This window comes from Alligator sinensis, unplaced genomic scaffold (genome assembly GCF_000455745.1).
Source record: "Alligator sinensis unplaced genomic scaffold, ASM45574v1 scaffold223_1, whole genome shotgun sequence".
NCBI classification, from domain to species: Eukaryota; Metazoa; Chordata; order Crocodylia; family Alligatoridae; genus Alligator; species Alligator sinensis.
In genome coordinates, this window is record NW_005841936.1 from 1,119,797 (window position 1) to 1,135,357 (window position 15,561).

The following is a 15,561-nucleotide window of genomic DNA, read 5'->3' on the forward strand; positions in this document are numbered from 1 at the left end:
TTTTCAATGTTAAAAGTTTAATTTTTCCTAACAGCTACTTCATTCTAAGAAACGGAATGATCCAGCCATAGAGAAATCAATACAGCTATGCAAAGCCAAAGTAATACTGAAATGATGAAATTCTGCATAACAGCACATTGTGCTACTGCGAAGTAACTGAATAATGTAATGTGCTTTCTGGTGGATACAGCATTCAACTCAGAGGAAATAAATGATGACTACTTTCCCTATTTCTGTTTTCCCCCCGTTTCAGTCATGTTTCTCCCACACCTTTTGCCTGATCCTGGGAGTGCTGACCCTGCTGCTCAAGCACTTTGGAGCATCAGATCCCTTGCATGTTTGTCATATACTTTTCATCCTGTTTTTCCTTTGTTACTAATCAATATTAGTATTCTAGCAAAACATGCACTCCCTCCAGCTCATCTTCCCAGGGGACTCTTGTGTTGTAGGCCCAATAGTTTATGTTGTACCAATACATCAACAGTCTATCATTACAAACTAAAACTGTTATTGCCTACATAGAATATACAATAGGTAGAGTCTGCATACTAATTTATCTATTCTTTATATTTCATACCTTATTTTGATACTGAACTCAAGAGATACTGATATGTGGTTAGCAAGATTCTCTGGAAATAAATGATGTATTGAGAGAGAGACTATTGTACATCTTCCCTGTATTTATATATTGCAATACAGTGAGTTGCCAGATGTTATGGAGATATCAAATCATCTTAGTGTGCAACCACAGAACTTTTTCAGTGGGACACTTAAGTAAATGATGCTCAAACATTTTATGGAATTCCATTGCTGCCCCGGGGACCTGGGAAGCAAAGGACTATAGTAGCTTATAATAACTAAAAGCCAGAGGGCTATAAAATGTTTCCCTCTTTGCTCCAGTGCTTGAACTCTTTACCTTTCCAAGAAGAATTAGGAAACACAACTCTCAGCTCCTTCTTCACAAAGGCATAAAACCACAACAGTAGATTTAATTCCCTGAATAGAATAATGTATTGCATTCAGTTAAATTCCACAGCAATGACAAAAAATATTAGTTACTTTAATTAGTGGACAGACAAAAAAAGATCCTGCTCTCATTCTTTCTGATTTATTCATGTTCCCATGTATTGGAATATTCCTATTAAAAGACTTGAATTATATGCCCTATTAGACAGGACTTTTACTGACAGTGTCAGCCTGTCTGTTTTTTACCAGCTGTTTGTAAAAAGCCAGGGCTCCTTTGCTGGCACACCATTAAAAAGAGGCTTAAGAAGGCTCCGTCTTGCTACATGAGCCACTTCATCCCAGGCATTGCTGTTCTCACACACATTAAAAGTTGGGTTTGTAGGATCCAAAACAAATGGCCTGAGAAAGAAAAGATAAGAATCAATATAGATGTCACTACCAAATCTGAGATCCATTTAGTATGACTCAAATATAGTACTGATTTAGATATATAGCCAATGCAGAGTTAGTCCAGTATCATGAGTAAGTAACTGTTTTTATCTTAAAATTAAAGAAAACTGTTGTTTCAAATATATTGTAAAAATCAAGGTAATTGAAGATATATTCGGTACCTAAAATAAGACACCATTGGATTTTTGCCTCATCTATTCTATTTCTACTTCACTAGTGTCCTTAACAGTGATGTAGGTTCCTTCTACACTTTACAATAATTGCATAATTAAGTGGTTAATTGTGGAGACCAGCTACATGTGCAAAGTAGCTATCATGCCATAAAAAGCTCCAATTAGACCTCAAAAATCTGTACTAACTCTACAGCTGGTTACTATGCAGTTTTAATTTGCACATGTAGCAGGGTCTGCCCCTGTGGCTGGGAGCCCCAATGACTGACCAGGTTCCCAGCCACAGGGGTGCACCATGCCCAGCCAAGGCTAGGAGTCCCACAGCTGAGGGTCCCAACAGCACTCCATGGTGCTGGGACACAGTCCCTCAACTGTGGACACTGGGTCCCAGCACTGCCCTGTGATCTCTCAGCCACAGGGGCACCCCACGCAGTCCCAGGGCTGGGAGATGGTAGCTGCTGCAATCCTCCAGCTGTAGGGGCACACCACACACCCCCAGACTGGGAGAACCCTTAGAGCAACCCCACAATGGGGCTCCCAGCCATGAGTGCCTGCTTCTTGCCAGTGCAGGGGGAGCCTGGGATGAGGCTTCCTCTGCACCAGCAATAAGGTACAATGGAATCTAATACACGATCTCACCGTTATGCCTCCTGCCATGTGCACATGCAGGGCAGAGCCCAGGATCAGGCTCCCCCCTGCACTGGCACTAAGTCATGATGGGATCTAATATGTGATCCCACATTCACACTTCTAGCCATGCATGTGTGATGATTCGTGGATTGCACATTCGAGCCCAACTTGCCTTTATCTGCACATGTAGAAGGGCTCTTATATCCCCATCCTCCTGCTCCTTCCTTTATGAAGTTATACATTAAGCAAGCCTCCCAAGAGGCCTGCTTACCCTCTCAATGAGCAAAGAAAGCACAGTTTGGAGTGAATTTGATAATGCATGGGCCATGAAGTTAAGGCAGGAGGAGTTTTGAGCTTTTCATTCTCAACTAATTTTCATTATTGGCATCACATAGCATCATCTGTTTACTTTTTCCAGTTTCTCTCTCTCTTCAAGCTAGTATTTAAATAACAAGTATTTTTAATAAGTACGTGAAAGAAAAAAATGGTAGTTATATATGCATATGCAGCTTTAACTGCATCTCATGAGCATCTTTCATGATCGTAGTAGCTAGGGTCAGGAGGGACCTGAACAGATCATCTAGCCTGACCATGATATATCACATTCACAACATTTTCTACAAATTTCAACATGTGCAAGTTCCTGTTATACTGAATATACCGTACACAACTCACTTATATGAAAAGTACAAACTAGATTGTACCTACAAACAGATAAAATATATTAAGGAAATAATAATGAAAAAATGCTAGGGGATACAGAGTAGTTTGGTTTGCAGATTATAATTAACTACATTCTCTGAATCGCTGCTATCCAAAGCTGGAATACTGATTGAAGAGAAAATATGTAGCACAAGTGCTAACAAAATTATTAAAATGCATACTGTAGACCAGAAAAGGAAGCTCAATACTTAAGAATTCTGTCAAGATGCATGAGATTATTAGGACAATATTCATACCATTATAAATATTAAAACTATTATAAAATTTTTGGCATCATGGATATGCAAGGGCAGATCCAGGATTTTGTAAAAGGGAGTGTTGAAGCAGTGATCAACACTTCAGGGGAGGCTGCACTCCTTCTTCCAGCCTCCCCACCACACACTAGGGTGGGCAGACCACACTGTAAAGGCCACAGCCAGAGACATTTTTTAAATCCTGAATCAAGTAAGAATCCTGCCCCCCTTTCTTGGTGCCCCCTCCCTCCCCTTCCCTTCCTTTCTTTCTCTCCCCTACCTGCCAAGCCACTGTCCCCAGCTGACCCAGGGGTGGGAGAAGCTCCAAAGCTGCTTCTGCTCCGCTCCAGTAGGACTGTACAGGAAGCCAAGCTCAGCTGGAGACAATGGCAGTGGTGAGTGGGTTTCTCCTCCCTGACTGTGCACCTAGTCTAGTGAGGAACGCCCTGGGAGATTAGACAGGGAGGAGGACCATGCAGCTTGACTGGAGGGGCTCTGGGGCACTCTCCCTTTGGGTCAGCAGGGGACAGCAGCAGTGGTGAGTGGGAAAAGGGGATGTGCCTCTGAGAATGATGAGGAAGGAAGGGGGGGAGTGGGGGCGCACATGGATTTTTACCTGATTCGGTAAAAGTCCCCAGCTGCTGCTTCCACAGCATGGGCCAAAACAGAGGTGCAACCACACAAAAGCACCCCCTACTGATCTGCCCCTCTGTTTATGAAAGGTTTTCTACAAGGAATATGATCAATAGACACAACATGTAATTACATAATTGAAAATTAACATGCACACAAGACCCGCACAATAATGATCTGTATTACTGTAGAACCCTGGTTGTGGACCAGGACCTCATAGTCCTTCCTAGGCATGATCAAAACAGCATATGAAAAAGAAAAACACCACAAACAAACAGGAAGCTTCACTCTGAAGGATTCTTAATCCCCGCTGACATTCCTGACATTGGCCATAGTATTTGTAAAATCCATAAGTTGGAACAAAGATGTTAGCTACCACTGGAAGTGATAGTTTAGCAAACATTTAGCTATTCTATAGCTCTTAGGAGGTCTTCTGAAGGAAGTCATTATCCTGTAAGGAGAATTCACAGTCATCATGCCCAAACCATTAAATGTCTCAAATGAATCTTCACAAAATGCAGAGCAGCCTTCTCTCACTCTTTCAGATGTCCTTCCTATAATTAAGTTACTGAAGTCTATTGAGCAGGTGGGAAGCATGTTTCCTTGCCTGTGTATCTGCTTATCAGCCAGTCTGATTACATGGGTTTTGTCCTTCATTGTGCAGCAATATGCGAGAGTGGTCCATGCTCTGAGATGTATGTCACATTGTGTACCGAAACCGTAACTATAATTCTAAGGGAAATGCCCCCAAAACTGTTTTGACACAAACTATGAAGGCACCATGTGCCTGTTAAAAAAGACATTTTCATGTTTTAATGGAGGCTTGCTTTGCCTTCCATGAACCTGAGAGGAAGAAAACCAAATTCAGCTATACAGAAATATAAGCATTATGAGTATATTAAAATGATGGCAGAATTTGTCATATTGTTACCTGGTTTGTTTCTTCAACACCTTTTTGAAAGTTGTGCAATGGGGGCTGTAGTGTTTGTACCAAATGATGCAGATTTCAGAATACCGGACCAGGAGTTTTAGAATAGCTCTCATGCCCTGAACAAGGCTGAAAAATATTGGTTTCCCAGCCAGCTGCCAGATGTAGACTGTGATGAGCTCTACAGCATAGGAAGAAGGAAGTCTGCGAAACCTAAATATACAGAACAGAGACTTAGCATGTTACAAAGTGAACACAGGAAACTCTTACAAACAAAATGCAAGTAAAACAAACACTAACAAGGAGCAAAAATCACTTCATACTTCATGTTGCTATTATCTGCTACAAGCATTATATAGCACTCCCTTTCAATGGCAAACAGGAAGGTCTGTTTTATTCTTTCTTATAAAAGAAAACTAATCTGTAAGGGCATGTATAGATAAAACAGGGACCCTAAATTGAAGCAGTGGGTTTTTACAAACACCATTTCAATTTAGGGCCCTTTAAACCCCCATATTATGCACATACCTGAACTTACCTGCCTCTGGTGGCGGGGAGGAGAGGGCGAGCTGCTGACAGGTGGAGCAGTCCCTGGGCTGCGGGGGCAGGGAGGGGGGAGGAGGCTGGTGCTTCCCTCCATGGCAGTGGCGCCCCCGCCCCCATTGGCCCCCGGCTCAGACAGTCCCGGGGGGCACTGCAGCTGCAAAGGAAAGTACCAGGCCCCCATACAGCTCAGGTAGGAGGCAGGCTCCAGGGGAAAACAAAAAGATCAGGCTCACTGCTTTTCTTGGGCAGAGCCTGCCTTCCTGGGCTGCTGCCAGGCTGCCTGCACAGGCTTCCTATGGAGCCCCTGAGCTGCAGGGAGCCCGGTGCTTCACTCCACGGCTGTAGAGCAGCAAACTAAATCTCCCTGGAGGAGTTTTAGTTTGCTGCAGCCCAAGTCATTTAAGGTGCATTATACCACCAAATTTGCAACAGTGACTGGAATTACTGCACAGTATGCCACTGACACGTGCAAACACCAACACCACTAAAGCAGTGCAAAAGCATTTAACCCACTTTAAAGTGTTGTTCACACATGCCCCTCATTTCATCTACACATGGCCTAAGAGGGAGAATCAGACATCTTGGAAACATTAGGAATCCAGGACTAAAAGGGACATCTGAGGTTATGGAGTCCAGTCCCTTCCTATTACAGGCAACCATGTCACATAATCTTCCCATAAAACCATTTAGGCCCAGATTAAAACTAGTTTGTTTTAAGATTGTTCCAGAAACTCACTCCTTTGATGCTTAAACATCTTTGGGTGTCTACAAGTGCTCCTGCAGAGCTGCTCTAATTAAAATGCTGCAGCATCACGTGTATTTCAGTGTTCTGCATATCAAAATGGCCATGGGGCCCTTTAACTAAAGCTCATTTAACAAGTTTTAATTAGTGTCCTTGCTGCCATTTTGAAACACGGGACACTGAATACACAGGATGCTGCAGCACACAGGAGCGTCTAATTGGAACGCTCCAGCAGACTCAGTTAATTGAGTCTGCTCTAAAACATACTAATTAGAACACGTCAGAGCATGTGTATAGGCACCCTTTGATGGTGTGCAAATATGACAAAATCAGGTTCCTTAAAACATTTCCAAAAGATAAAAAAATATATCAAAGAAAAGGAAATTTCATATACTCTCCAGTGTAAATTCCCTGGGGGCTACAAAGCCATAATTAGAGCTGGTTGAGAATGATTCAATTATTTATATTGTTTTGTTAGAAAATTCCAATCCAAGCAAATGAATTGTTGGAGCATATACACCAGTTTAAACAACATTTCTTCAATCCAGGATGAATTATTTGGTGAGAGAAAGACACCCCAGAATAGCCCAGCAATTAGCCCATGTGATGTGAGACACCAAAATCCAAACAGAGCCAGAATTTGAATCTTGGCTTCCCACATCACTAGTAAAGGCCCTAATAACTAAGCTTTTGACTATTCTTGTGTGGATTACAGGGTCCTCCTTGGCCCAATGGATTCTTAACTGTTCCAAAAGGAAAACCTAAAAACACCCACTGTAGAATATCCTCATGGGTAGTGAAGCTGTTTCCACTTTTTTGGTCCTGTGGCGCAAGTCCAGTCCCCACACATGGTCCTACAGTCAATCTCTCCTACCTTCACATACCACCTTAAACCCTTGCTGCCACCTTAATACACGTAAGCATAATGATGCTAAGCACTATCTATGATACAGTTTGGCACTACCTATGCATAGAGACCACACACCATACTAGTAAAATGGATTTGAGAAAACCTGCAAGATATTCCACAAACACTTCAAAATACTATAAGTTCATGACAAAGGGCATCATCTGAAACTTAATGAACCTAATGAAAATGAGGGAAATAGTCTTACTGATTTAAATGGAACTTTCTTTGATATCCCAATGGATCTAGGCATTGTGTATACTTTTTAATGAGAGGGTTAATTTCCCAGTGGGTGGTAGACTTAGTGAGTGCTGGCCTTTCATATAGGATGTTGTTTCATATTATTCACTATGCAGAACAGAGTGCACATCTGAATCATAATGCATACAGTAAGCACAATACTGTTCTGTATACATTTTTCTTAAACTGATTCATCTTCAACATAAATGGGACATTTATTACAGCATAAATAAATTATTAGGTGGAATTATTTCCTAAGCATCTATGATAAACGATAATATTAAATAATTTAATGAAAGTGGCTTTTAGCTCCCGCAAACATGAAGGGAATTTGAATCCACCAAAGCAAGAGCAGTGATTGGATACAGCAAGGAATTCGCCACTATCAAAACAATCACTTCCTCTCAATGTCAAGGAAAGGTCATTCTCTAGTGAAACGTAGCATACAGAGATAGTAGAAACCTGCCAGCTCATCTATTGTATACCCTTACTAATGTAACACATCAAACAAACAGCACTGTGGTATTCACAATTTTGTTCACCTTATCACTTCTTGGTCTCTTTCTCCACCACACACAAGATGCACAGAACCCTTCACTTATGTATCATCACTTGATTCAGCATGTGGAGCTTACTCTCAGATCCACACAAGACTTGGGGACCAGATTTCCTACCAGTACCCTCAGGACTACAAGAAAATGTCATATGTACCTCTCTGCACCAGCATGGGATCTGGCAACTAGCAGAAAGAGGAAGAGTATTTAGCTTTCTTGGAGAAAACAGCCTTAATTTCCATTGAGGTCTTCATAAAAGATGTGTCTCAGTAGGCTGCAGAGGAAACACCTTGAACCACTAAAAAGGTCATGGTCATAGTTCCTCAATCACCAGCAGCACCCTCCTCCCCACTTTTTCATTTGAGGAAGCTGGTGATATGGCTCTTGATGTGCCTTCCTTCATAGTATTTTTCCTGCAACTGCAAACCCAGAAGCAAATCCAGTCCATATGCCCACATAACTATGAGTCGCTAACTATGAGTCAGAGTTCTGCTATTACCTGCTAAATTTGTATGAATTTCTGGGAACATAAACTTGTGCTGAAATTGGTGAAATTATTTAATGCAGTGACTAAGCATTCATTAATTATTTCCTGCATATGAGATGTCTCTGACTGTTGTTCTTCTTACCCCTCATAGTATATTATGTGATATGGTATGATAAAATGCTTAGATATTGTATTGGAAAACAGTATGATTGCTGGGATTTTTCTGAATTAATTACAAGCTTGGAAATGAATCATTTGTGTGGATCACATCTCAGAACAGGAGATCGGCAGCAATTAGAACACCAAATTGCTTCTACTTTAATATTATATAGTGTTACATACTTCTTCATTTAACTGCTCTACTAAAATGGACTGAAAGGGGAAAAATACAGGGTTTTAGAAAATATAAAACTATTATAAAGTAGGGCTGTGTAAAGCTTCAGTCGCTGATTCAATTCAGAGGAGATTAGGCCCGATTCGGCAGCTGATTCTCTGAATGGGAATTGAATCAGGAGACCCATTAAACTCTAAATGGAATTGGAAGCCTCCAATTTAATTCAAAGAGATTCGGAGACATTCAATGATTTGGATGTAGACACAGCTTTATATGGTTTTTTTCTACATACCTCAAGGTACCAGGCAGTTTGTGAACACTGAGATGGTGGGGCGGATGGAGCGTCCCACAGGAGCACAGGGGGGCCCCCCATTTGCTCAATGGTGAACCTGGAAGTGAATCAGAAGCACTTCTGGTCCACTTCCGGGTCCGCTGCAGAGCACACAGGGGACCCCCTGCCTTCCTGGCTTGGCAACTGGTGTCTCCTGGGTCTGGGGGGGCACCTGGGATCCCCCCCATGGCCGATCGCCAAGCCAGAGGGGCACGGGGGGGTCCTCTTCATGCTCAGTAGTGGACCTGGAAGTAGTGGACCAGAAGTACTTCCGGTCCATTTCCGGGTACGTGGCAAGCATGTGGCGCCCCCCACCCTACTACCCCACTGCGCTCCTGTGGGATGCTGCATCTGCCCCACCATCTCAGCATTCACAAGTCATGCCTGGTACCTCGAGATATGTAGAAAAAACATTTAAAGCTGGTCGAATCGCTGATTCTCTGAATCAGAATTGAATCTTCAGATTTGGATTCGGCCGAATCAAATCAGGACAGTGATCTAAATCAGCAAATCTAATCACTGTCCCCAAAATAGGGCTGAATCCGAATCCAAATTGAATATGGCCCACTTTGCACACCCCAAAAATGGGCTTTGTAGAGTAAGAAAAAAATTAAGCTGTTTTAAAAGAATCTAAATGGATGTCAGAGACTTATTTCTGGAAAAAAACAGGAGAAAAAGAGAAGGCAAAGAATCACCTGAAAGTCAATGGAAACAGAAGTACAGAAGTGGGAGCAATCTAAAGATTCTAACCTGGGGTGAATTTATTAATTTATCCTCAAAAGGTCTTTATAGAGGAGCATATTATCATTGCTCATTTTATAAACAAGATTATATTATATTCTCATTTTATAAATAAAATTAAAGTAGCTTGCTCCAGGTCATAAAGGAACACTAGGGACTATTTGGCAACTGAACCCAAGATCCAGTGGGTCTGATCCAGAAGTCACCCTTCCCTTGCTTTGCCTTCCAGAATATACATACCTCCTACATACTAAACTAATTGCTCTGATTACTGGTATAAAAGAAGTCAGCACATGTCCCATATTTTAGAAAGCTCAGCCTAGTCAACCATATTTGCTTTACACATAGCTATTCTGTTCGGCTGAAAGGACTTTGGAAATAGTGTTAAAAAATCCCAATCATGCATTTGTTAAATCTGTCTCACAGGTCTCAGAGATAGGGAGTCTTCTATCCCAGTGAATAACCTTAACCATAACAGAACCGCAAGACTGTATATTAATGGTGCTAACATAGCTGTGGAGTATTTTCTTTTCTCCTCCTCCCTCATCTTGGTGCGAGATGCTGCATAATCATATCACAGTCTGGACTGGACTTAAAACAGTCATTAGTATGTCATGGTGAAACATGATATAGGTATCTCATGCATCATATAAGATGTGTTTTACAGTACTTTGCTGTTCATTAAAAAAGGGGAGTTAAAAGGAGGGAAAGGCCTACCTATTATTCAGCTGTTAGTACATACCTATTTTGTTCCATTGGCATAGCAAATGAAGTCCTGAACCAATACTTAACCAAGCGTATCAGAGCTTTCACCTGCACAGTGCATTCCTTGATAAACTCAACCTGGTATGGCAGCAGAGACATCGTGTACAGCTGGATTTTGTCAGTATCGTGGCAGAGATAGAGATTGTGGTAAAAGCTCCATTTTAAACCTGTTAACCCCAAGAGATACAGAATGCCACAATGATTCTTTCTTCCCTACTATTTTGTTTCATCAGATTTAATAGTGAAGCTGAAAAACCTACTATGAAGTCCTTTCATATATCATACAAGCCAATAAAATTAGCAGAGCTCTCCTATATCCAAATAAAATTAAATTTACTTCAAGTCAGATAAAAACACATTAAACCCAGAAACATTATTTAAAAAATATTACGTTTAACCAATCTAATCTTTTATGTACGAGGATTATGCTAAAGCTGCTTTGTTCACCTAAACATATTGCAAAACCGCTTAATATATTGCCTTTGATTGACAGCAATTATGTACTGCATATATGGGGTTAAAATAATACTTTCTACTGAGTTATAATCTGATTTTTCTGTCATTTTAAATCATTGCATAATCTGTTTACAAAACAGAAAATCATAAATGTACTTTTTTTTAACCAACTTAAGCCAAAATCTTTCAATACATGCATGAGTGGCAAAATGAGTGCCTGGTGCATACATCATTTTTCTGACTTTGTACAGCTAATGTTTATGCAGTCAGCTGTAGAACTATCTACTTGTCTGCATAAGAACCTGATTTATATATGTGACAGCCATCACTGTGAGGAATTACTCTGTATCAAAATCAAACCTTTTGCACTAAGTCAAGATTAATGGTTTTCACACATGGAAGTTGTCAAAAAGAGATGTCACATAAATAGAATGGTATGAAATTAGTATAGTATGGTATAGTATAGTATGTCACATATAGTATGGTATGACATCAGTTAAAAGAAATCTCATAAACTTGCAGCTAAGTACACCATATACAAGAGGCTGTTTAAGTACAGCAATACCTCTGCCCTATGTGAGTGTGTTTTCTGGGGATGGATAGGTGCATCATATCATATCATATCATATCATATCATATCATATCAATATGGAATCAAAGAGATTTACTATAATTAGTATGTGGCAAGGCAAAAAGATTATGTCCCTCAAAACCAAATACTGTAGCTGTCAAGACTGAGGTAGTCCTAAAACATGACTTTGAACAAGTTTCATTGAACACCTACCTGTTGATGGCGCAGGCCCCAGCATTTCATAACAGGGCATGATATCAAATGAGTGACTGTGGAGATTCTTATAGCACTTGAAATTAAATCGTAAGGAGAACTGGGTCCTTTTCTTCATTGCTATCCTAACATAAGCATTTTTAATAAAACATTACTTAACCATAATATGGAAGGGAGGTAGTATGTAAGGGTTCAGCTATATAGAATTGTGGATGTAGACAAATGACTGGAAAGTCTCTCTCAATGCACATGAAAAAAAACACATACATGCAAAAGAAAGGAGAAAGAGCTGAAAAGGAGAAAAGGCAAAATATTTGAGTGAATGAGTAAAGAGAAAGAGACTGAAACAAGGGGAAAATGTTGGGTGAGAAAGAAGAAATGAAGTATAAAAAAACCCAAGTAAATTAATGTGCATTTATATAAACAGAATAAATGAAAGAAGATAATGGAATACAATATATGCCCAATAGGAAGAATCAAAGCAATATGATGAAGATACGAAAGCAGAAAAATAGTAACAAAAATGAAACCACGCTATATTTAGAAAATGTCTTGGAAACTGTGAGAAAAAAATTGAGACAGACAAACAGTTAGCCTGAGCCAAGTGTTATTATTTCCAAAACAAACTCTACAGAATTTCTGTTCCTCATGATTTTTTTTTTCCTAATTGGAATGAAACCACTTTCCTGAACACAGAAAAGTCCCGAGAAGCAGTAATTCCAAGTTTGGAGGAGATCTATCTGCAATTTCACAATCTGTTACTCAAAAGGAATATTTTTGTAGTTTCCAGAATGGAACAGGGTTAAATAAAGATTAGAAGTGAACCAAACTGGCCAAGAAAGACAGGATCCTTAACAGGTTTTATTTCGAATTAGGCTGGATTGCCACTGAAGAAAAATTCATGAGGGCGCACCCTTTGCTTTTCATGCTTTACTTCCAGAAACCCAGAGCCTAGAGATCGTATTTCCACAACACATTCTTTTCCTGGCTAGGAGACACAGGATTCCCCTTAACCCTAGGTCTGCTGCCTTCAGGAGTTGTCCTTATGGATCACCAGGGATCACAATAAGGCAAAAGCTTAAAAAAAGATACTTGGGTATTTGTTTCTACCTTGAATAGAGCTTACTTTGCCCATGAGTAGTCAATAAAGTGGGGGGAAGGGCAATACTTCCCAGTATTGAAAAGCAATCTGTGTTGAGTCCAGCTCAGTTGTCTATCATCACACTATAAAGTGAGAGAGTGAGGGGTGCAGGTGGGAGAAAAGGGAAATCATGGTGGTTCTGACAAGATACCATTTAAGTCTTTAATGGGGATTTTAGCTATGGCTTTATTGAGAAGCACAGCTTTATCTTGTGCCAGTTTTCTATTTTGGCTGTTATGTTGTGATTTTACTGCTGTGGAGTAGGCAGACCTGTAAAGCTCATCCTGAGATGGCAGTGTGACATCCAGCATAAGAAAAATTCCTGATACAGAGACTATACCCAACCATTTTGATTCAAACCTGTTGGCCCATGAAGACTTCTTCAGTCTTTTTCCTAAATCATCTATAACCTCTGGCAATTTCTTTTTGCAGTCTTCCAGATTTTCAAAGGCTTCACTAAATAGCACTATATCAACATCTGACCAGACTTGAGTATCCGTTCCTTTTATATACGAGTCTCCCTGTAACATAAGAGATTGCCAGAAAGATGACTAATATTTTCCCCTCTTGACAAAACATTTCCCTTTTGCTGGCTAACCAGGCTTTGGATGCCCTTTAACTTCTCGTGCCCAGCTACATGGAAGCAGTTTATTGCCTCGTGTTACAAAAGTATAATGGAATTTGGGCCCCATGCAGAGGTCTTTCTAAATGGCTTTGGGTTATTAACAGAGTTTAAAGCACCATTGTCTGTTTCTACCTTAGGGATAGAGGGATTGGGTTCAATCCCCACATTGCAAGACCACATCATGGCTTGCTGGGTGGGGTTTTTAATATGATGTGGCCTTATTTATAGTCTCCAGTTATGCTGAGCTGCCATTAAGAGTAGGAAGAGACAGCCAGAGCCTTGATGAAATTGGGTATCAAATATATTTAATTTTCTAAAAGAGGTGCTTCTTAGTCACTATTCAACTTGCTACCCAATAAAACTGCATCCTGTATTATATGACAAATAACTTCTCCTGTTTTTATCAAATATATTTTAAGGAGACATATCTATCCATGAAGACATAGATTTATGCTTGAGATTTATTCCTCACTACAAACCCTGCAGTGAAGTATAAGAAGTCCAACTAAGCAAACCTTAACTCATGGCAATGAACTTGTCCTTTTGCATTTGGTATTGAATGAGCATTTTTATAACAGTAGACTGGCCCTTCTGCCACTAAAAGTTGTCTATAATTCGTAGACAAACTAAGTCCATTTCTCAATAGGCAGATGCCTGCATCAAAAATCACCACTAATGCTAGAAGAGAAGCTTTGGGTGAAACAGGCATGAAGGCTGTATGTCCTCTTCCCTGCCCTGCCAGAAATGGCCTCTGCATACCAGAACAGAGGCGTGTTGGGCTGAGGAAGCTAGTACAGGTTCTGTCTGTGCTATACCAGTCCTGCAGGGATATAATGGGCTTCAGTCTCCATGGAAGTCATTTCAGCAGTTTCCAGAATGTTAAATGGGCCAGCAATATGCCTTATATAAAATAGTATGAAAACAAATTTGTCCAATTAAACAGATACTCTAAAAGAGCCACTGCAATTATCAGGGAGAAGGCATAACATGCTAGATGCACTTCAGAGACAAGCAACTTGTGGATTCTGTCTTTCAGTACTAGTCTTCTACAGAAAGATCAAACCCTAGCAAAATACAGAAAATTCAAATAATGCTCAGGGTTAGTCCTTAAATCTAAACCATGAGGAAGTTCAGCATTTATAAACTTTCTCTCACTGGACTCTGCCAATGCAAGATGAGCTTATGAGACACATTTATACAGGCTGCAATGGAACAAGAGAAGAAACTACTATTATTTCTTCTCTTAGGACTCTCATAGATGTGCAGCGAGGCTGCTCCAACGTGCTGTAAATCGATTAATCGTGTCTGCTGGAGAGCAAAAATTAACATGCTCCAGCAGCCTCCAGCTTCACCTGTATTAGCATTCCCATACTGAAAAATGGTGGTAAGGTGCTTTAAACTAAAACTCATTCAATGAGCTTTAGTTCAAAGCACCCGTCGCCATTTTTCAGTGCGGAGACACTGATGCATGTGAAGCTTGGGCATGTTAACTAGCGCAGACAACTAGTTAAAGCACCTCCCCCACCTCCCAGATCACATCTATAAATGCTCTTAGAGCCCAAAAATGGTTACCTTGATTAGACTAGCTACTGGCAATGGGAAGTATTCCTTGATCACACTAATAATTGCCTCTATTTCCACAGCACAGGCAATGCTCACAGGGCCTGAGATAGGTCGAAGCTTTTCTTGCACAAATGCTTGTAGTTCTTGTGGAGTTCTATACTCCAAGATGTTCCCAGGTGAAAACCCAGTGGACATTTGAGCTGAAGGGAAAAAAAATTAAAGTTTGATCATTAATATTTACTAGAAAGAATCTCTCATTTCTTGGTCTCTCATATCACTTTTTCAAATTAAGTTGAATTTATCTCCTGTGGGGAGATGCTAAGAAAGTCTCCTGTACAAGCTTGCATATTCGTTAGCTGGCCTACTCATGGCAACACATGATCAATTACACATTGATCAGATTTGTAAAGTTTCAGTTTTTAATCACATGCTTGTGCAATAAATCAGGTTTTTATTTCTTACTGATTCATCTTACTGCTTCTGATTTAAGGGGGTTAAGCATTTTGATTTGGCCAGACCTAGGAGGCATTTACTTTCCAATGCAGCCTTTGAATTGTTTAGTTACTTCTTACAGTAGGCTGGGAGACATGAAGATGGCCTGCTGCACACCAC

The 15,561-nt window shown here is 40.4% G+C and overlaps 1 protein-coding gene across 1 annotated transcript in view; it reads right to left on the reverse strand.

Annotated features, from left to right (window-relative positions):
• Positions 1-1,181: 1,181 nt before the first annotated feature.
• LOC102380622 (2'-5'-oligoadenylate synthase 1A-like) overlaps positions 1,182-15,561 on the reverse strand; it is an 18,525-nt gene continuing 4,145 nt past the window's right edge. Inside the window, exons 4-9 of the mRNA XM_025199108.1 lie at positions 14,959-15,149; positions 13,122-13,282; positions 11,621-11,745; positions 10,358-10,547; positions 4,737-4,946; positions 1,182-1,365 (exon numbers count right to left, since the gene is read on the reverse strand). Coding sequence (XP_025054893.1) covers positions 1,209-1,365; positions 4,737-4,946; positions 10,358-10,547; positions 11,621-11,745; positions 13,122-13,282; positions 14,959-15,149 — 1,034 coding nt within the window. The 3' untranslated portion in view covers positions 1,182-1,208. The remainder of the gene's footprint in view (positions 1,366-4,736; positions 4,947-10,357; positions 10,548-11,620; positions 11,746-13,121; positions 13,283-14,958; positions 15,150-15,561) is intronic.